This window comes from Cucumis sativus, chromosome 2 (assembly GCF_000004075.3).
Source record: "Cucumis sativus cultivar 9930 chromosome 2, Cucumber_9930_V3, whole genome shotgun sequence".
Lineage (NCBI taxonomy): Eukaryota > Viridiplantae > Streptophyta > Magnoliopsida > Cucurbitales > Cucurbitaceae > Cucumis > Cucumis sativus.
In genome coordinates, this window is record NC_026656.2 from 20,555,642 (window position 1) to 20,576,744 (window position 21,103).

Here is a 21,103-nt window from a genome sequence, read left to right on the forward strand (position 1 = left end):
TATAAACAATTTGTCAAATACCCTGTGATTTATAATTTGTCACATACCCTAAAGTTTCTAAGCATTTTATATCTCAATTTTTCTAATATAAGTTGTTTAGAATTTCAACATAAATCAATATTGAGAATTATGTTTATACGATCTAAAATGATGTAGTGATCTAAATTTTCTTTCTAAAACGTTGTCACGCAATTATAACTTAATTTTCGTATAAAATTACACTGTTAATTTTGGAACACTGGCATTTTTTAGAGTTTAACTTCTTTTTTTCCAAAGTTAATTTTCTTAAATTAAAAGGCTAACTACTAATAAGGAATAATATATGCATTGGAAAGGTAGCATATGAGAGATTGGGTTATGTTTATGAATATATTCCTTATTATTCAATGTATATTATTATTTGTAATGAGAAGTTGTTTTATTTACCCATGTAACAAAATTTTATTTTCCAACTTATTAATTGGTAAATGTCTATTTGGATGGATCTATCATGTTCTACCTAAAATTTTAATGTATTTATGAATAATTTTAACCGTTGTTGTTTAGTATAATTTTTAAAAATTTTGGTATTGTTACAAATTATAAAATGATAATAAACACCAACAAAAATATTTATGGATCATTTTAAAAAATAGCAAAATATTAAAACTATTTGTAAAGTATAATAAAATTCATCAAACACTTTAACCAATTAAAAATTTTTGCTATATATTTTTTTTTGTGTTATTCATGAGAATTTCTCAACATTTAACTTTAAAAAAAGAAGCAACAATTCTATAGCCCACGTCATGCAATTCTTGATTCAAAATATTAGAAGCATGAATCTTCAAGTTTCACGTTACTTTGATTTTGAAGTAAAAAATAAAATAAAGAATGATGAGAGAAAGAGAATGAGTTCTTAAAATAAGAATTACTAAAGGTGGTATGGTAAGCTAATGATTTAAGATGAGAAATGATAAACAATGGCGAAAATACACAATCAATGTTGCGTGTAAACAATGTGGGTTTGGTGAGTGCTTTTTTTATCTTGTAATTGAGGAAAAAGAAAACATTGAACATTAAATATTTTATTTAATAATAAATATAATTTAATTAATAATATTCATCCCAATCCATACATTAATATATATAACCATGAAATAATATCTACAATCCAAACGACTCGTTATAGACATTATTGAAAAACTTCTATCAATGTATCTCACACATACGGATAGAAGTTGATAGATTTACATTTTATATCCACACACAATTCTAAGTTGTTATACATTACTTTTGTTTTTGTTTTTCTTTTATGGGAGAGGAATTACATAGCTATGTAATTATCTTTGTTTTTATGGACCATGAGATAGTAAGATGACCAACAATGATTTAAATTCTTCAACATTGGATACCACTTATTATTTGATATCAATCAATGAGAGTGATATCACCTCGTTCTATATTGTAAAACGAGTCATAAATTGCCACGTCAGACTTTGGCTCAGCCAATTGCAACTCTTCCACAAATCTAGTAGCCAGCTCTACAAACTCCTCCCTTCGCAACTTTTTCCATTCCTGGTTTCAATGTGGTAGTAGGTAATGAGAAATAAGGTCGTTTTTCGAGTTTCGAATCAAAACGAATGATATTATATAAATTCATAACTAAATTGAAAATAATGTCATAATTATCAAGTAAACACGTCTACAATGGGGAGACAAGAAGTCCTTCCACTTCAAATACTTCATCATAAAACTCGCAATGGATAGAAAATTATCAATACAAGCTTTAGGCAATGACATAAGCTTTTAAATTTCAATGGGTTTTTTCTGGAAAGGATTTCATAGAAATTAGGGATACATTAAATTTTTTCAAATATTAGAAACAAACTGAGCAATTGCCTTGTAGATTAGGGATGATTTGATGTATTGAGCCTAAAATTTATAACACACTTTGGTAAGAACAAAAGGAGTAAAGAAAGAAGTATTACCTCGAAACTCCACTCTCCATACAAGTTTGGATCTACGTTGTTCCTCCAAACATAAGTAAGAGCTGGTAATTTCTCGGAACCATCCTGAGAAGAAAGAAGGATTAATGAAAAAAATGGCTACAAAACATTAAACCAACCTCTACTGTTGAATTCCGTTTGATCATAACCATTAGATTTTGGGTTTTGTTTCGTTTTCTCCAAGTAAACATTATGTTAATAAATTTTCAAAATCAAAAAAGCAAACGTGAGACTCAAAGAAATTTCAAAAGTGAAAAGTCTGATATGCAATCACAAACAAGGAGTACAAACCACCAGGTACTGCATATTCAATTATCATCTTTGCCTTTTAAATTAAAAGAATTAAGAACCAAAAGGTTCCAATACTTACCACCAAGGAAATCTCAACAGCCCTTCTTTCATATTCAACAACTTCAAATATATCCAAAATATCCAGTTCTGGTTTCGTGATGTCAAAGAGAACCTGCCAATGAGCATAAACGTTCCTTGTGAAAAGGGAATACGTACAAATTTATCATATGCCATATGTTCTTTTATATCCATGAGTGTCCGAGCAGCTTACATGCACCTTATTAATCTCACAAGACAACCCACCTGTACTACAACATTTGTGGTTCCTAGATAGATAGCCACCATAGATTGAACACCTCTTGGTCAGTCCTTTTTATCACTACATATGCTCTATGTTGAGATGCAAAGGTTATGGTCATCCTATACTCGAACTGAATTCAGTTCTACTGTTTGCTTCACATTTCACAGTTAAGGAAGATGTTGAATTATAGTTCTAGACTTCATCGTTTGTATTTGCTATTCGGACAATTCAACATGCATGAACAAAGTGATGCTCCTATTGTTTAATATCACTGTTCCAATCTGTGCGCATGTTCAGATTACACAAGAAATCGAAAAAAGTCTTTTGACACCTCACAAGCATAAGAATGGAAAGTGAAATGGTTAGCAAAATGACTTAGAGAAATGAATGGTATGAATTGTTGATGATGATCCTGACTCCACCTCAAAACGAAGTATATTGATCACTTTTCAACTAACTACGTAAATTGTTAAGCCAAAACAAGAGAGGAAGATAGAACATCTCATGAATTAATCCAATGGTGAGAAAGAAATAAAACAAATAAAAATTAAATCCAAAGCTTCAAAGAGAAGAATGTAAGTTTTGGTTACCTTTCCGGTAACTCTCTCATTCACAACAGGCAAAATAGCTGGATACAAACGTCCTCGAATGCTAAATCTCTGACTGCAGAATCAAAACAACCAATTTTCACAACAAAATTCGTGCATATGAAATCCTAAATGATGATCAGACGAATAATCAAAAGCAAGTAGCCAGATTCATTCTCCATCCTAGTTTTAGACATCGATTTTGTGCAATAAACATCACAATTCATTAGCTTAAGAAGTAACGAAACCAAATTAGTTGAGAAATTCGTTCCATTCGTTTTCATTTTCAGTTTAGACGGAGAAAAATACGCGAAATAGATAGAAAGAGAGTAGGTAGGACGAGACTGACTGGCCATGGAGAACAGCAGAAGACGATTGAGGAATGCGCTTCAGAAGAACACGAAGGATGTCGTCTGCTAAGAGGGTCCCATAGACGAAAACGTTGTGAAGACTGTTAGATTGATCGGAATCAGGAGCAGAAACCACCGCAGGCGACGGCGCCATCGAACCCATCGTTCACAGCGACAATTGTCCACTACACAGTTATTGAGCAATCAACTTGAATCCAAAATTTAAAAAGGAAGTTTAAGCCGCGGTAATTATTTTTGGTTTTTTATTTTTTAAAATCAAACTTCCTTCTATCTTCTTATTCATATTTCTTTTTAAACAAACCCAAAGTTTGAAGATTAAAAAAAAAAAAACGTTTCTAAAAGTTTAATTTCTTTTGCATTTTTGCTCATAATTCATTGTTTGAAATTAAACATTTGAATTTTTAAATGGGAATCAATTTAGAAAATTGATTAAAAATGTGTAGAAATTAAATAGTACACGTGTGTAAAATCATTCAAATATCATATTAATGAAATGAACAACAAATTTCAACAAACACCTTAAGTTATATGTCAAAATTAATTTGGTTACGAAACTGCAAAGTTTAACAACTCCCATGATTTGGATATTTTCCCATCAACTTGCTTTAAAATTTTCATTCTAAACTCATAAATGAAGTAATAAAAAAGAGTTTTTTAAAAAAAATATAAAATTTTACAAAACAAAACCAAAATTAATTACATTTAACTTTTCAATATTTTGTAAAATGTAATAAAAAACTCTTTCAAGTTTCTTCTTCGTTTTTTATTCTAATTTTTGTTTTTTTTGGTTGTTGGTGTGTGTTTGGAATTGAGATGCAAGAAAGGCAGCCCGAACGAACTTGTCAACACCATTCACTGATAAAACTTGCGTTGTCCCTACAAAAAGTATACATCAAAACAAACAAAATGAAAAAGATCAAAAGAAAAGAGTTGTAATCGTAACAGAGATTAATAGACGTTTGGCGTGCAGATTTGGGAGGTTTAAACTTGAGGGTTTAGCTTACAATTTAAATACTATGAATATAAAAAAGCTGTGTTTAGAAAATGGGTTTATGGCTTTGAATTTAGAAAGCCTAGAATGAACTGCAAATTTATAAATATTTTGTCAGAATACAATTTTTTAGTATTTAGTTTAAAAAACAAGTTATTTTGAAAATAATTAAACAAAAATAAGTATTTAGAAAATATATTTTTTATTCAATTCAAACGACTCCTAGCAATCAACTACTAGTTATTTATAAATACAAGTAATTTAAAATTAAATATTACATATTTTTTGTTTACTCAAATTAAACTCGATTTCTGCTATTGTTTGATATAAAATTAGGAGAACGTGGATTTTGAATTTTGAAGTTCAAGACATGGCTGAAATTATTGATTAATTTTTTTAATATTTTAAAATTTTAATTTATAGTGAGAAGAGAACTAATTTGTCGCTTTTTGAGCGTTTGGTTCTCTAATGAGTGTTTTCATTAGAGAAAAAGAAAAAAACTAAATGTACAAAATCCCAATAAAAATATTATTGGAGTTTCATAAATAACTTTTTTGAAGAAAGATCACTGAAAATATTTTGTCAATTTTGTTAATTGGACAAAAATAAACACACAAACAAAGAAAGAAAATATGCATTGACGAAAATAATATTTAAACATCATTTAAGTGATAAAAATGATATATGCACATCCAACTTTTTGTAGGTTGGAAAACTCTTTTGGTTCCCAAACTTTGGTATAACTCTTCAACTTCTCAAATACTATTAACAAACCAATCCTTGTACTTGGACATTTTCAACAATCGAGAAAGAGAAGATATAATATTATTAGCTTCTAGTAAATAAAGAGGAGCAGAAGAAGAAGAGCTCATGACAAAAAATCCAAATTTTTCAAAAAAGATTTAAATACACCAAAATATAAAATTGAGCCAAAAACCACATGAAACTGCTTCCACCCCTAACCAACAATCCCAAAATCAATCACAACATTATTAAAAACCCCTTAGATGAAAAGGATCATATTACTGCCTATAATCCCAAGATTAATCACAAAGAACAGTGTTACAATCTTCTCATATGCTACCAGGAATAAGCATGTGTCATTATACCAACATGAGTAAATTCAAACATTGTACATTGAAAATTCACGCAAAATACAAAGAAGAAAAAATGCAAATAAAAACAGTCGTCTTTTCCTTCCTTTTTTTTTTTTTCTTCTCTTGTTTCCAGAAAAGTAGAATGGCCTAACCAGATAACACCTACGGGAAGAACTTTTGGCAAAGATCCCTGCATTAGCTTTTATATGTTCATCGGTTCAGGACTAGAGGCATTCAGCACGTCCAGTAATGAATTTTTAGGCTCTAATTCCTCGTGCCAGAGCGGTAGCTGATCGCCAGGATAGAATTTTCTTGTCACTCCCTCGGAATTTATCTGCAAAAATGGCCGAGCTCATGTCACACTTGTTAACTATAATAATAGAAGATTGGGCATGTTTTGGAGTAGTTTATGTGATTATAAGATGAGATTTATCTTACAGTAACAGTACGGACAACACCACCACTAGCACCATCTCGGGCAATGGCAAGAGAAACGGCCTTAACCACCAATTGCTGCAAATTATAGCATATGATCAGAGAGAAAATCTCATCAACAAAGTTCATGCCTCAGAGGTTGCAGTTAGCAAAACCCAACTTAGTTAGTGCTTTCTCGAAGGGGCTTAGGGAGTAATTTTGAAATAGAAATCTCACTTTGTTATGTTCAAAATCCACTCTAAAAGATGTCAATCGCTATTTCCATGCAAACATATTTCAAGATGATTTTAACTATTCCAAAATTACTCCACTAACAACTTCCAAATGTGCCCAAGGAATTTCACTTTAAAAATACTTCTCTTAGATGTCATCCCAAAGGGAAATGCTCATATTTGTAAATATATGTGTGTGTGTGTACATATGTATTGTATATACGTATATATATGAAGAGTAGTAGAAATACCTCAGCTTCTTCCCTGCTCATTTCTTCTTTCCATGCTTGATCAAAAAATCCATACAAGTAACTGGAGCCAGATCCTATGAAATAATAAGAGGAACCAGAGTGACCGTCATACTTGCTTGCAAGCATCACAAAGAAGAGAGGGAGGGGGCTATTGATTAAGCATAACAAAAGCTAGATGGGATCATAAAAATCTAATCACAACTCGTTCATTCAAGACTGATAAAGCAGAAGACCATGTCAGTCATAAAAAGTTAGAAACACTAAGATGCCAGAAAAAAGAATCACCAAACATCGTTACTATATATATTTTTTGGGGTCTAATTAATAGGCCACACAATATTTTACCTCCAATAGCAAATGGCTGCTCTATTATTGTTCCACCAAGAGGAATACCATAGATTCGGCCACCGTCATACTTATCCCATCCACCAACAATAAGGCCAGTTTGTAACATATTCTGCGCATTCAATGAAATGACATCGATATTAAAGCATGTGTTTAGATGGATCAAAGAACAATAATATAGCTTCATCTAAACATAGCAGAGAACACTCTCATGAAGAAGGAGGAGGAGGAGGAGGAGAAGAAGTAGTAGTAGAAGAAGAAGAACATTCTCGTGAAGAATTAAAGTGAAGGGAGGACTTGGTTTTGGATTGGTCGAATGGATAACAATTAAAATAAGAGTTAGAACAAATATAATAAGCATAAAGGTCATACACATTCATACAATTTTACATGTCTAACGTTGTGTATTGTGAGTGAATATAAGTATGAAAAACCCATACCTCATTTATATTTTAACTAATTCATTTATTTTCCTCTCTTTCTCATTTTATTTTAACATGCAACTCTGATATGTTCATTACACAAGAACGAAGACAACTGTTATGATGTTCGACTCACTTGAAGAATTATCTTTTTGTCTACTTTAGCTAGTCCCGGATGTTCCCTCCATTTTTTTAACTCATATTTGGACTTATAAACTAATTTTTTATTCCAAAAGGAGGGTAAAAGTTATCAATATTCAATCTTTAAGGATAAAATATGTAGTTTTAAAATGGGCAGTATGCCAGTTTCCTGTTCAGAGGAAAGGGAATGATTATGAGGGTCAATATGATTGTGGTTATTTTCTTCAAGCCTGGTTGGAGAAACAAAAAACGATTATCCATGGAAAAGAAGTTTCTCTTGTCCAGCACCTGGCACGATTAGTCATTTCAGCGACTTTGGCCAACAGGAGAGTTTTTATTTATCTCCTTGGCTGGGTTGGGGTCCTTGGGGCATTGGCTTTGTTTCAATGAATTATTATTGTTTCTTATAAAAAATTGCTTTACATACATATTTAGCATGCATTAATTTCAGACAAACTAATGTGAATTCCTACCTTGTTGCTATATGCTAATAGCCTAACAAGGTTTGCCGCCACTTTAACAGTTGCAGGCTGGCCAAGCTGTATCCTGGGCATTGAAAACAATATACAATCAGCAAGAACTCAACAGGTAAAAACTTGCATATGAATTCAAGCGGCTTCCTTATTTATATCAAAGAAAGTACTGTTAACCAAAACTAAAACCAGCAATCAGAAAGAATTAAAACTACCTTTAGGTTAACATATCAGCAAAGAGACAATAATGAAAAGTAGATAGTAACTACAATTTAGGATTAAGAAGAACAGTATACAAATTACAATTACCAATCACATAAAATCTTAAGATCGTTCAAAGAGGATGGACAAACAGGTATATTTACCTAGAGAAGCTCTAAATAAAACCATCTTCAATAACTCCTAAGTACACATTACCACCAGATCAAGCATATCTAGTGTTATAACAGTAATCCCCAGCAAGGCATGACACCCATACACTGCCATATTCCTCATCAAGATAGTTAACATAGTGGCTAGTCATCGCAATAAGTGAAAAGAAAATCAAACCATCATGCTTTTTTCCCCAACACCTAAATCGTTGATTCATGGGTCAACTTGTTTTGACAACGCCGAAATAAAGTAAATATTTTTCAACTCTATCGTATAGTTTTGAACCCCATTGAAAAACAGATGAAAAGAAATGCAGTTGCAAACAGATCCAACCTCCCCAAATCCATCACAATCATTCAGGCAATAAAAGAAAATTTCTCAAAGTGATATAGTTATAATAGAACCAACAAATTCAAAGTTGCAACATACTATCACCAATAACTAAAGCACTTACGTATGTTGATGAAGGAAGTAGCGCACATAATCAGAAACAACTTGAGAATCAGCAGCCTGCAAGAGGCACAGAATAAATCATGTATGAAACAATAGCAGACACCAATGAACTGAGAGATTACTTGACATCTTAATTATAGACCAAGAAATTGAAGGAAACATTTGAGAACAGAAGACTTGAACTAAACACTAAACTTAAGCAGAGAAAACTAGTGAAGTTCACCATCAACATCTGACTCGACAATTCAATAAGAGAAACAGTAGAAATGGAAATACCGAGCCAGACCGACAAACATAGACGTTGTCGGTAAGCTTTGTAATCTTGTCAGATGCACGATTAGCCACATAAACACCTATCACAAGAACAATGAAAGAAAAATGTCAACATCAATTCAGCACAAGGTGTATAGGAAAAAGACTGATACAAACAAACCAACTGAGATTTATTTTTCCATTTAAGATAGCTTGGGAGTTCAGTTTAAAAAAAACCCCGATTTTCAAAACAAAAACTAATTAATATAATGTGGTAGCTGTTTTAACAAGTTACTTTTTCCTCCAGTACATAATTTTTCATGGAATATAGCTCGTTCATCCCCGCCACTACATTACTTAAATTTTCAAAACCTGTCACTGTAACACACAATTAGTATATACTAAATCTCGTCATTTTAAGCAGGCTAGGATTCAAAATACCCGCCTAAATTTCAGTCGTTTAATGTTCTGAAAAATGCTGGAGATTTACATGAAGAGGATCCGACCAACGACGAAATTCACTTAATTACTCTCGCTATATGCTGGGGAACGAAAACTAGTAAACAACACGAGAAATGAAATCTTTAAATGACTACACCTACATGTAGAGACTCAAAACAACAAAGCTAAACTTAATTCCAAATGTGAAGGATACAGAATGATCTACATCCAAGGTCCTCATAGAAGCAAATTCTACCTATTTTTTACTCCACTTGCATTTAATCATTTCGAACATCTCTTGAAGATAATATTCGTACGAAAAATGATAAGCATACTAAGAAATTAGGGCCAAAAAGTGAACGCGATGAAATTACCAGTGCTGGTACGAGAATCGGCGCCGAGGACAACGCCGCCCTTGTATGTGACGCCGATGATGGTGGTACCCATGGAGTGAGGAGCATTAAGATCCATGTTGAGATCCATGGCGGTGAGTGTCTATAGCAAAGAAACTAGAGCGATATTCAAAAACGGAAGTGAAAGAGAATGGATTGCCGGATTTTGGTGTTGGGAGGCTTTTGTTCTCCGACTTTACTTCTCGATCAAGTTGTTTCTCTCTCTCTTTTTCTCTATTTTTCCCCCTCGCGTTTTGCTCGTTATGTTTTGGGCTCGACCCACACAATTGGGCCGTATAACCAATATTTACGGCCCGTAGTTAAAGCCCAGGTATGGTAGAAACCCAACCAATATTTACTTAAGTCCATGGGATCATTTTTTCATAAATTCCACTTATGCTCTTCTAATTTATATTTTCTCTCCGATTTATTAATTTCAGGATATGTCGGTACAATTGACATCAAACATCGAATAGCTAAAGATATAAGTCTTTCAATCCCGAGGCATCTTAGACAATGTATGTTTGAGATCAAATAAAATAAATGCAAAATTCTTCCATTTCAAACCATCTCGATGTCACTAAAGCCCCATATTCAATAACTAAAGAATTCTTTTAATCTCGAGGAGTCTTGAACAATATATGCTCGAGATCAAATCAAATAAAGGCACAATTCTTTCATTTTAGGTAATATTGGTGACATCAAGGCTTGAGATTCAATAACTAAATAAATAATTCTTTCATCTCGGGGCAATATATGTTCGAGATTGTGTATCAAAATCTACATGATCATTCTACATGATCATTCTACACGATCGTGTACCACGCACGTATGGTCGATTTATCACCTGCTGACTGTGGTAATTTTGATATTTTACCTTATAAACCTTTGAGCTTTTTCTCTTTTCAAAATTGATTTTTATCATGTAAATATTTTGCGGGTTCGATATATTTTTTTTTTTAAAAAAAAACCCATCTCCTATTGGAAAAAAGACACACCTAAGTTAGAAAATTAAATTAATTTTAAAAAATAATTACAAGTTATAACAAAATATTCCAATCTATAAGGATTCAACTAAGATAGTAAATAGACATGGTCAGTGATCTATCTTAGTCAATTGTGGTTCATTGGAGATAATGGTAATATTTTAATATATATCTGTAACTATTTTGGTTCGTTTTGCTAAATTTGTGAATATCTTCGTTGGCCATTGTTTTATCGAGAAGAACACGAAAGATAAGAGAGGAAGGGAACGTGTAAGTAGATAGTAAATCTATTGTATGTTGAATTGTGTTTACAAATTTGTTTTATGAGCTATTAGGATTGTAGTTAGGAGAAAGGTTACAAAAGGCCGTAAATAATTGCGACTACCAAGCCAGGTTTTAACTTCTCACTATCATGAAAGGTTTACGACTTTTAAGTAAATATAGACGGTTGTTTGGGATAATGAGTTGAATACTTGAGTCTAAAACTTACATGTTCGTAGAGTTTACATATATATATTTTTTAATTTCATGTGTATGTGTATCGGATGTATGAGTTTGTTTTAATTAGAAAATATGGGTTTGGATACTTGGTTGATTTGTTAAGTTGGTGTATTTTGTCTAATTTGTTATAAACCTAAATAATATGGCTGTTAGAATGTAAATAGTTTCTCAATCTTTTATATTTTTTAAAAAACAATTATATCTACTCCCTTTAATTCTATTTTTTCTAAAGGTGAGTTTTGATAAATATAATTTACCATCAAGTTAGCACACATATTCTCATTCACACATATAATAATATTATTACAATTTTGCACACGTAATCCTTGTATTTGATATAGACAAAATATTTCTGTTTCATGCAAACAACAAATTACAACATACTTTCGAAATGATGGAATACGTACGGCAAAGAGAGAGCTAATCAAGAAATTTAGTGGTTTTAGACAACTTGTGTGTTCCATGGTTGGGTACACACGGGAAGGCAAATTATCACATGGTATAAGGGTTTTTCGTGGAAAATTAAAACTAAAGTTATAAGAGTTTATATCTAAAACGGATAGTTTATATAATTGTGACTATAAGAGTTTATATCTAAAACGGATAGTTTATGTAATTGTGACTATGTCAGCATGTTATCTCTAACAAGTGATATCATAGTAGAACCTAATCTTTATTTTGTCACATTGGCAAAAAAAAAAAAGTGATAAGTGGTAAAAGGTATAGTCCAAGTTGAAAGAAGCGAGAGAGAAAGAGGAGAACAAGTGAAAAGTTGTAAAAGGTGTAGTCCAACTCTTCAATTGTCAAACAAAGAAATGAAAAGTCATAAAAGGTGTAATCCAAGTTGGAAGAAGTGAGGGAGAAAGAGGAGAAGAATTAGTTCGATAACCAGCAGACTCGTACCATAAACATTATAAAAATGAAAAAACGCACACCAAATCATTGCCCTATTTGTCCATCGTTTTATATAACATTCTAATCAAACTTCTTCTCCATAAACTTTCAAATTTATAGTATCCTACCACTTGAGCTATATCACAATTCAATCATTCACTACAAATATCAACAAATAAAACACTTGAGCAAACAAACGGTAATTTGATTTTCCATAACATAGAGTGTACATTCAACTGTTAGTACCCAATGCACTAAGTAATTCCAACGATGAAAGAAAGCTCGTTAATGGAAGAAATGGGAAGTGTAAGGAAACCTTTAATCTTTAAAAGGGGCAAAACCTAGGTGCTGATACAGCTCTAAGTACGTAAAAGAACAACAAACCTAATTGGGGTCATATCAGAAACAGCGGTGTAAATTATAAATGAATCAAAGAAGCTTGAATGAGAGAGTGCCGAAGAAAGAAGCGTGGCAATCAATAAAAATCCAAATGCCTAATCTTCTTAGCTCTTGAGTTAGCTTAACTTTCCACCTTTTTCACTACATCAATCAGTCGATAATTGCTAAGAATCCATGGCAACGGTGGCATCTACCATCGGATGCACCTGAACACCAGAGATGAAGGACATGAATGGCAGGTGAGTCGTCGTCGGTCCAATCGGCTTCTTCTTGTCCTTCAAAACCATCCCCACCTTCCCAACCTTCCCAAGGATAATCCTCACTTCGTTTGCCAGCTCAATCACCATATCGTCTTCGTGGCCAATATCAAACAAGGCCTTTTCCAACCGGAATAGATAGTCTCTATTGTTCCCACATGGACCAGATGCAGTTGCAATTTGGCTGAAAAGTCAGCAAACGAGAGATTTAGAATGGAACCCATTTTAGAATGAATAAGAACAATGGAAAGCGCAGTGTTAAAACCTGTCATTACCTAGCCATTTGCTCCAAGGGGGCAGGTCCTAGATAGTATTTGTTTAGCACTTTATCAAATGTAGATGTGAAACTGCATACATAAAACACAAATTTATGAGATAAAGAAAACAGAGATGTTTAGGAAGAAAAACAAAACAATCCATTGATAGACGACGTACACTAAAACTCCTGTCAATGTGGGTTCCATGGAGTCTTCATCCTGAATCAAAGAATGACACGGATCGAAAAATAAGAAACAATAAACAAAAAAAGATCGATAGATACACAACTAATAATGTAGCAAATTCTTGCACATGGCCTTAGCTTTACCTTGTAGAAGTCCACAATAGTCTTTTGGTCATACTCGCACTCTCTCTTCTCCAGATACTACATTGCAGAAAGATTGAACGAGGTAAGAAAATACATTCGGGTTTTGAGTAAAATCAAATTAAATTTGAAGGAAATACCTCCATGGCCTCTCTCTCTCTTTCAGGACCTCCACGGATGCAAAATGCAGCACCCCACTAACAGAAAGAAATAAGGCTAATTAGCTAAGGTTATCAGAAGTTTTCCATTATAGATGAAGAATAAAATGATTAAACTCGAAACTTACGCAAATTGATCCTTCTTTGGGCTCTAGCGTGAGAGTTCTAGCAGGATTTTCAGGTGTACCTCTATGATCAATACAAGCTGCGGAATGACAAACGAGATATTAGAGAACTTTTGTTGCTATTAAACAAATTGGGATTTTAAGGCAGGAACTTACCAAGATCAAACACACGTCTATAATCTCTAATGAAACCTATCACTTTCTCATCGAAGTCAAATCCTGGATTCCATACAAGAGATCCATAGCCAAAAACCCAAAGAACCATGATTGAATTGATGATACCCTGCAACAACAAATTTTCCCCCAAATCAACCAATTAGGGCAGAAACAAATCAATAAAATTTTGCCTCATTTTCTTACTATGTACTAAACTATTAACTCATCACTCAATTCAATCAACAAATTCATTTCAGTTTAAAACAAAACCTCCTAAAACTACTCAAATTCCTTCTCGCTGTAAAGAAATCAAAGAGAAAACGGAATTGAGCACAAATCCACGCCCGCGATAATTAGTTACATGATTTGATTCGAAAAACGCCGAGACAGAAAAGAGAGAGAGAGACGGGGGAAGGGAGTAATCGATTCTTACAAGAACTCCAACGAATTTAAGCGGAAGAATTCCTGTGATCCAATTGAGAGAGAGAGAGAGAGGAGACGGAAAGTAGCAGAAACAAGCAAGAGAGAAACGAAAAAAAGGGCTAAACGGAATTACGTTTAGCGGAAGAGAAGAAAAGCTATGGCGTTTCTCTCTGCCACTGTGCTCTGATTGTGCGAGATGGAAGGTTGAAGGAGAGAATGAATTTATAGGCAATGTCTCATCAAAACGGAAAGCTATGGCGCCATGGATGGTGCTCTCTTCCATGCACATCCATCTCATTTTTTTTTATTATACATCTCTTTTACTCAAAAGATTAGAAGAGTTAATTTTCAAAATATGTTATTTTAGTCCCAACTTTGGAAGTCGGAATTTGATTTCAACATTTATCCCTAAATTACTTTTTCTACTATATGTTATTTTAGTACCAACTTTATACTCTAACATAAACTTTATAATTTATTTAATCTTTTGTGTTTAGAATAAGTGCGTTTGGTCAGGATGTATCGAATTAATTTCTAAACTTTAAGGAATAAATTTTAAAAAAACGTTTTAGTTATTTTTTTTATTTCGTAGGATCTAACTATAAAAAAAAGGAATTTAAGAGAGTGATTGAAGATTCTTAAATCTAATATACGTTTCTCAACGCGAAAAAGTATCTCAGTTGATATCATATCTATAACTATTTACAAATATTAACAAAATATCACAAGAGAATTGTAAACGGATTGTGATATTTTGTTTTGTTTAAAAGAGAATTGTAAAAAATAGTAAAGTTGACAATATAGCAAAATTTGTAAATTCTATCAATAAAAGCTTTTATCAATGGCATTAATCGACTGTTCAGTGATAAAAATCTATCAGTTCTTATTCTTTATAAAATACAAAATTTTGCTATAGTTTATAAATATTTTAATTTATTTTGGTATTTAAAAAAATACCCATATTTAAAAAGTATATATAGAAAAGTTACATCAAATAACAAAAACATTTAGAAGGAAAAAAAAAAACAAATCATGACACTAATATTTTGCATATTGCGAACGAATATAACAAAATCAGTGATATAATTACATGGCTAACAGACGGTAATTACATAGTTATAAGAGATCATCACTTTTAAATTTAGAAAATATCGTGGCATGAACTCTACTATCGTAAATTTTGTTTTGTAATATATACATTGAGGATTAAATTTGCAATTTAAGAAAAAGATAAATGAATGCATTTCATATAAGCATCACCATGATGCATGGCAATGGCAACATAATCTTTGTGAGGTAAAGTTTTGTTGTTGTTTGTTTGTTTTCCGTAAAGTGAAATATTAGTTTTGAGTGGAAGATTCATTGAACCTGGCTGGAAATTGGGGTTGTGGAGAGCCCAATTTTATTTACTATTACTACCGACGCCCGTGGAATTGATATCCAAAATTCACTGTTTTTCTCATTTCGCGTGGAATTAGATACAATGAATTTGGACATTTTAAATTATAAATAGAAACAAAATCTTCACTTAATTCATCATTTCAAGACTCCCTCATTTTTCGCCTCCTTTATGTTCCCTTTCAACTCTTTCTATTTCTAACACATCAAGTTGTTCAATTAGGTATTTTAAGTTATTATTAATAACTTCCCATAGGTCACATTTAATAACCTTCTTTTTATATATACATATACACACTCACGTATCCATAAATTATTTATATAAATAGTACCTCAGAACTTCAAAAAGAATATAACCACTATATCAAAGACAAAATATAGTAAAAATATCACACTTTTTAAGATATATTATAACTTGACACTTCAAAACTAATATTAAAATACAGAAATCGAGAATGTGAAATGGCATGTGCCCAACCCTTAATAGATCTACACATGCATATACATACATATACATATTACAAATATGAGAAAATTATTAAAAAGATAAAAACATTGGATAATAAATAATGGTAAAATATATTTTTTTGTCATTGTTTTATATTTATGGGTTTAGTTTTTATTATTTTTTGAAATTTGTCAAAAATGAAAAATATTTAACTCGTTTGAGTTAGTGGAGTAAAAAAATAATCCACTAGTCTCATTTAATTAGAATACACGAAGTGTGATAATTGAATCTATGATATCAAGATTGACGATGTCATTTTAAAATATTGACAACAAAAACAAAAGTCTACGGATGAGTGCATAAGTTTTATTTGAGGCGATAAAGAATAATGTTTGAATTGATATGAAATTTGGAGGGTTCATATTGACACCTTGTTTCAAATTTTAAATTATATAATGTATTAGCTGTGGCTTTTCAAAAACAATTGAATGCCCTTTCTTGTCTTTCAAGTTACACATTGGACTTCGTACATTAGAGCCAACAGGGTTATTCAACCAAACCACTAAAGTTGAAGGAAAAAGTTTTTATTATATTATATCATAGTTTTAATAAATCTTATATTTTTCTTTTTAAGTTTTAATATTTTAACTCTTTTATCTTTCTCAATTTTCTACTCTCTAACCTTATTATTTCTTAAATCACATTAAAAATACTAATCTATCATACCTCATACTAAAATTTAGATGTACATTTTAAATAGATTTCTTTTAAAATAACCTATTTTACGTGCCAAGATGGTTTAGGGTTGGTAAATAGAAATGTTAAAGTTGGTTTTGGTTATATTGAAGTGTCCAAATTTATTAATTTTGTGAAAGTGAAATGTTGTACCTTTTGAGTAATAATAATAATAAAATAAGTATAGAGGTGGTGTGATTCTTTTGTTGGTTTTTCAAAACTGGAGATTTGAAATTGACCACGTGTTTCGATTATTGGACGCATCCCTTTCTCTCCTTTACATAAACCCTTTCTAATACAAACATTTTAAATATTTAGTATGTGTATATATATGCTTCTTCATATATATATATATAAAGTATTATTCTTTTTTGGACTAAAGAATGTTATTTTTGAACGGTGTTATAAATGAGTAAAAAAAGTTTTTAGTATAGATGTTCTTTGAAATTGAGATCTATGAAATGAAATTAAATAACTATTCAGATTATTGTAATTAAATAATTTCTTATTTTTATTGTGTTTTGATTATTGAATTTACTAAATTAGAAAACATGAAAGTCAATTTCAAATTAAAAAATAAAAAATAAATAGGATTAAAGTTCATTGATAAAAAACAATTAGTTTTTCGAGGTGTGAAGTAATAGTTTAGCCTTTAATAATTCACATATAATTCCTATTATTTTATTCTCTAATTTGAATGTGTCTAATTTTAGTTTTTATACAAATATGTAATTTTGCTAGAGTGTGTTTGGTTTGAGAAATTAAAATAATGCATTTTTAAGATGGTCATTTATAAAATAATCTATTTTAGAAAAATTTAAATTAACGTGTAAATCCTTATAAAAAAAGTATAACCAAACATTAAATATTTAAATTTTAAATTCATTTTTACAAAAATGTTTAAAATGAAATGTATTATTAAAAAATATTTTGTTGTTAGTTCAATTAATAAATGAATCCGTTATTATTCAAATTTATTAAATAATCTAGTAATTTTTCTGCAAATAAAAACATAAATATATAAATATATTTTTAAAATTTAGACTGAAAATGCTTTAAAAAGTAATTATAAAGAACTACAATAACCACTTAATATAAAATTTATTAAAATTATATGAACTAAAATTGAACAAATTCTAAACTATTACGTCAAAATCAGGTGATATTTTAATTTCTTTTTTTTTTATTGTTTACTATACTTTGAGAAGTAGTACGTATATTTGTTAAAAAAAAAAATAGATTGAACAAAATAACACTAACATATTGTAGAAAATAAGACTATTTTTAACGTTTCTTATAACATAAAAACACATTTTTGTATTTTACATTATATAGAAAGAGAAAAATTAAATATATGATTTCTAAATCAATATCAACTACATTGATTAACAATAACCAATATTTATTACACTTCATACTATATTATACTTTATACTATAATATATAAGACACAATATTTGGTATATATATATAAAGAGAGAATAGTAATTAAGGTCGACTAAGATCATAATACGACAACCTTACTCAAAATCGACATGACGAGTGAGAATTCAAATGCAAAGAGTGTATGAAGCAATCCTCGATCTAATGCATATCCAAACAATGTAATTCCTCCATTGTTGTGTTGTAAATATGACACTGCACCAAATATCACAATACAATTTCATTATTCAAATTTCCAAATCTCTCTCTCTCTATATATAATTTTGCACCAAAAATCAATATTATATACTAAAATTCACGATTGGAATGGTTAGAAATCTTACCTATTTATAATTATACTGAGAATATACTTTTTTAGAAAAATTGTAAAAGTCATTTTATTTTTTCAAAATGGTAGAAATATAATGGATAATTACTTAAAAGTTTACGAGTGTAAATTTACTTACCTAAAGCTTGCCTGGTTTGGAAGGAAGAAGATTCTCGTGGCCTTACTGAAATTAAAACGTCCGATGAAGAATCAGAATCGGTATCGTCTTCATCCTCGCCGCTACTGCTACTGTTGTTGTTTTTCTTGTGGTTAACGAGCGGTTGTAGTAGTGGCGGAGGTTTGGTTGAGTTGGATCCAGAGGCAGCGGAGGTGACTAGCATGTGCCATCGGGTTGCAACAGAAGCGATTCCTTGGGCTCTGTGAGTAATTCTTGCAGCTCCAAACAAACATAAGAAGAATCCACATAATTGAACCGTTGAGCAAACCTGAATATTCCATTCCATCGTTGAATACAAAATTTATTAATAAATGAGGTTTTGGTCTTTACATTTTGAGTCTATTTTTCGTTGGATTTTTTTTCAGCATGTAATTTTAACGTCTTAAATTGAAAATATACGATGATAATAAAAGTTAGAGCATACCACAACATCGCCGGAGTTGAAGAAATTTTTGTCAGTTTTAGAGGCCAAAACCAAGAGCAATGCGACGAACTGGCTAACCGTAATAACGAGCAAACACACAATTATGAAGAACCGGTACCGGTGACTCGTAATTGATAACTGTTTTCTGATCCTCAAATGTTCGTTGAAGATCAACACCGAGTCCGATTCTGACCCGTTGCTCGTTTCAAATAGCTTGTGAACCCCTTGAAGTCTAAGAATCTGTAACTCACATGTGAGCCGAAACAATACACACACGAGCAAAAACACTCCAGTTCTGTACACCCACGACCCCAGTACTAATATGAACAAGATCGAATTTACCGGAAATCCTACCCTGTTCAATCCATTATTGTAAGAAATATATGAATAAAAAGACTAATGTTACCTTTCAATTTTCGTAAATATTCTCAGAAATTTTGTGATATAGAATAACTTTAGTAATATATAAACTAAAAGATATAATTTCTGTATGTATACAGTAAAAAGTATATTAATTGATGTGTTAATTAAGGTTAAGAACAAGTAAAATAAAACTTACGGAAAATAAATCTTAACGGTGGAGAAGAATATGATTTTGTGGGCCAACTCAACGAAGAACGACGGGAAAAGAATATACGCAACGGAACGGAACCATTTCTCCAATTCACGCGCATACCCTTTCTGTACGTACACCGAATCCTCTTGCAATCCTTCCAGGAACAGAAGCTGCCGGAGTCCGTACCGCCGGAAGAATCGACACAGGCTCAAGAATCCCACCGCCGCCAGTCCCGATTCCGGAACCTGAACCAGTTTATTGAACGAGATCGGATCGTCCCCCGGATCTTGGACGGCGAGGATCGTCACGGCAGGGACGACGATGGTCAGGAGAGTGAAGACGAGGTAGGAGAAGAACTTTCCGGCGGCGGAGGAGTGGTCAAGAGCGCACCATTTTAAGCTGATTCGATAGTTGCGCAGATCATCGGAGGTTATGGATTTGGACCTGCAGTAAGAATGTTGGAGGAGGAGAGGGAGGTTTGATTCGCTGGAGTCCATGGCGATGGACGGGGGGAGAGAATTCGTAATTGAGAAATCAATTTATGGAAAGTGAATAACAATGGCGGTGAGTTTTGTGTTAAGAAACAAAAGAGGGGAAACAATGGAGAGAGTGACGAAGGAAGGTGCTGAGTTCTGCCTTGTGAATAAGGTTACCGCCAAAAGTTTTCTTTATTTTGAGAAAATAAAACTCATTATGTATATTAGTAAAATATTTTATTTTGGACTAATCCTAATTTTTTGAATTGGTAAGTTATACGGTTCAATTAATCCAAATAGTAATTTTAATTAAGTTGTTAGCTATTTATTAATTTAAGTACATATATCTTTTATTAACCGACACATAGCAATGACTAAGGGTTGTTTGAGATTAGGGTTGGGTAATACTATGATAATCACCTCTAACTATTATTTAAAAATCTTAAATATTTTGATAGCCAATATTTCAAAATTCCTATTTTTTACCGTTTTTATTATTTTAATAATGTTAAAAATTGAAACCAGATTAGATAAATCTCAATTAAAAAAATGTAGCTCAAACCTAAAAGGGATATTAATATGTTCTATTTGGTTGATATTTTTAAAAGTAGTAATGATTGTAAATTTAAAAATGAAAAGAAAAAGGTTGAATATTAATTGAGCTTCCAACGGCTGCCACGTGGAGAGAGGAAAGTTAATGTCCGGGTGAAGGGTACTCCAACGACTTTCACGGGCGGACAGCATCGGGAAAACACCTTCTAATTTCGCCACCTGCCGTTTCTTTTGGCCACAAATTCCTTCCCTCTTTACAACTACAACTCACGTTTTCATTTTTCTTCAT

The 21,103-nt window shown here is 31.7% G+C and overlaps 4 protein-coding genes across 4 annotated transcripts; all 4 read right to left on the minus strand.

The window, feature by feature from the left end:
* Window positions 1-1,087: 1,087 nt before the first annotated feature.
* LOC101208941 (AIG2-like protein D) lies at window positions 1,088-3,766 on the minus strand. Its single transcript, XM_004138729.3, has 5 exons — window positions 3,517-3,766; window positions 3,171-3,243; window positions 2,359-2,451; window positions 1,971-2,054; window positions 1,088-1,557 (listed from the first exon to the last, which is right to left on the minus strand). The coding sequence occupies exons 1-5, from the start codon at window positions 3,678-3,680 to the stop codon at window positions 1,411-1,413; spliced, it is 561 nt and encodes a 186-aa protein (XP_004138777.1). The 5' UTR covers window positions 3,681-3,766; the 3' UTR covers window positions 1,088-1,410.
* A 1,752-nt stretch (window positions 3,767-5,518) lies between these two features.
* LOC101208696 (proteasome subunit beta type-6) lies at window positions 5,519-10,060 on the minus strand. Its single transcript, XM_004138728.3, has 8 exons — window positions 9,798-10,060; window positions 9,007-9,083; window positions 8,732-8,787; window positions 7,906-7,978; window positions 6,870-6,981; window positions 6,525-6,598; window positions 6,065-6,139; window positions 5,519-5,960 (listed from the first exon to the last, which is right to left on the minus strand). The coding sequence occupies exons 1-8, from the start codon at window positions 9,904-9,906 to the stop codon at window positions 5,829-5,831; spliced, it is 708 nt and encodes a 235-aa protein (XP_004138776.1). The 5' UTR covers window positions 9,907-10,060; the 3' UTR covers window positions 5,519-5,828.
* A 2,320-nt stretch (window positions 10,061-12,380) lies between these two features.
* LOC101208455 (gamma-glutamylcyclotransferase 2-1) lies at window positions 12,381-14,595 on the minus strand. Its single transcript, XM_004138727.3, has 8 exons — window positions 14,308-14,595; window positions 13,875-14,001; window positions 13,722-13,798; window positions 13,576-13,632; window positions 13,439-13,495; window positions 13,288-13,328; window positions 13,128-13,199; window positions 12,381-13,036 (listed from the first exon to the last, which is right to left on the minus strand). Exons 1-8 carry the CDS (start codon window positions 14,593-14,595, stop codon window positions 12,760-12,762), a joined length of 996 nt encoding a protein of 331 aa, XP_004138775.3. The 3' UTR covers window positions 12,381-12,759.
* Window positions 14,596-18,233: 3,638 nt separating this feature from the next.
* On the minus strand, window positions 18,234-20,449 carry LOC101214952. Its single transcript, XM_011651449.2, has 4 exons — window positions 19,790-20,449; window positions 19,231-19,585; window positions 18,768-19,074; window positions 18,234-18,516 (listed from the first exon to the last, which is right to left on the minus strand). The coding sequence occupies exons 1-4, from the start codon at window positions 20,281-20,283 to the stop codon at window positions 18,383-18,385; spliced, it is 1,290 nt and encodes a 429-aa protein (XP_011649751.1). The 5' UTR covers window positions 20,284-20,449; the 3' UTR covers window positions 18,234-18,382.
* Between the last annotated feature and the right edge of the window lie 654 nt (window positions 20,450-21,103).

Bases quoted from the DNA above. Each gene is read 5' to 3' on its own strand.
- LOC101208941 (XM_004138729.3), bottom strand. From the start codon at position 3,680: ATGGGTTCGATGGCGCCGTCGCCTGCGGTGGTTTCTGCTCCTGATTCC. The intron at 3,244-3,516 runs GTCAGTCTCGTC...TTGATTCTGCAG, and splicing joins TCTGCTGTTCTCCATGGCCA to TCAGAGATTTAGCATTCGAG. The intron at 2,452-3,170 runs GTAACCAAAACT...GCTCATTGGCAG, and splicing joins ATGAGAGAGTTACCGGAAAG to GTTCTCTTTGACATCACGAA.
- LOC101208696 (XM_004138728.3), bottom strand. From the start codon at position 9,906: ATGGATCTCAACATGGATCTTAATGCTCCTCACTCCATGGGTACCACC. The intron at 8,788-9,006 runs GTATTTCCATTT...TGCCTCTTGCAG, and splicing joins ATGTTTGTCGGTCTGGCTCG to GCTGCTGATTCTCAAGTTGT. The intron at 7,979-8,731 runs GTAAGTGCTTTA...TTCAATGCCCAG, and splicing joins TACTTCCTTCATCAACATAC to GATACAGCTTGGCCAGCCTG.
- LOC101208455 (XM_004138727.3), bottom strand. From the start codon at position 14,595: ATGAGATGGATGTGCATGGAAGAGAGCACCATCCATGGCGCCATAGCT. The intron at 13,329-13,438 runs GTAAAGCTAAGG...TCTTTGATTCAG, and splicing joins CTATTGTGGACTTCTACAAG to GATGAAGACTCCATGGAACC. The intron at 13,200-13,287 runs GTACGTCGTCTA...TTATGTATGCAG, and splicing joins ACATTGACAGGAGTTTTAGT to TTTCACATCTACATTTGATA.
- LOC101214952 (XM_011651449.2), bottom strand. From the start codon at position 20,283: ATGGACTCCAGCGAATCAAACCTCCCTCTCCTCCTCCAACATTCTTAC. The intron at 19,586-19,789 runs GTAAGTTTTATT...TGGATTGAACAG, and splicing joins ACCGTTAAGATTTATTTTCC to GGTAGGATTTCCGGTAAATT. The intron at 19,075-19,230 runs GTATGCTCTAAC...TGGAATATTCAG, and splicing joins TCAACTCCGGCGATGTTGTG to GTTTGCTCAACGGTTCAATT.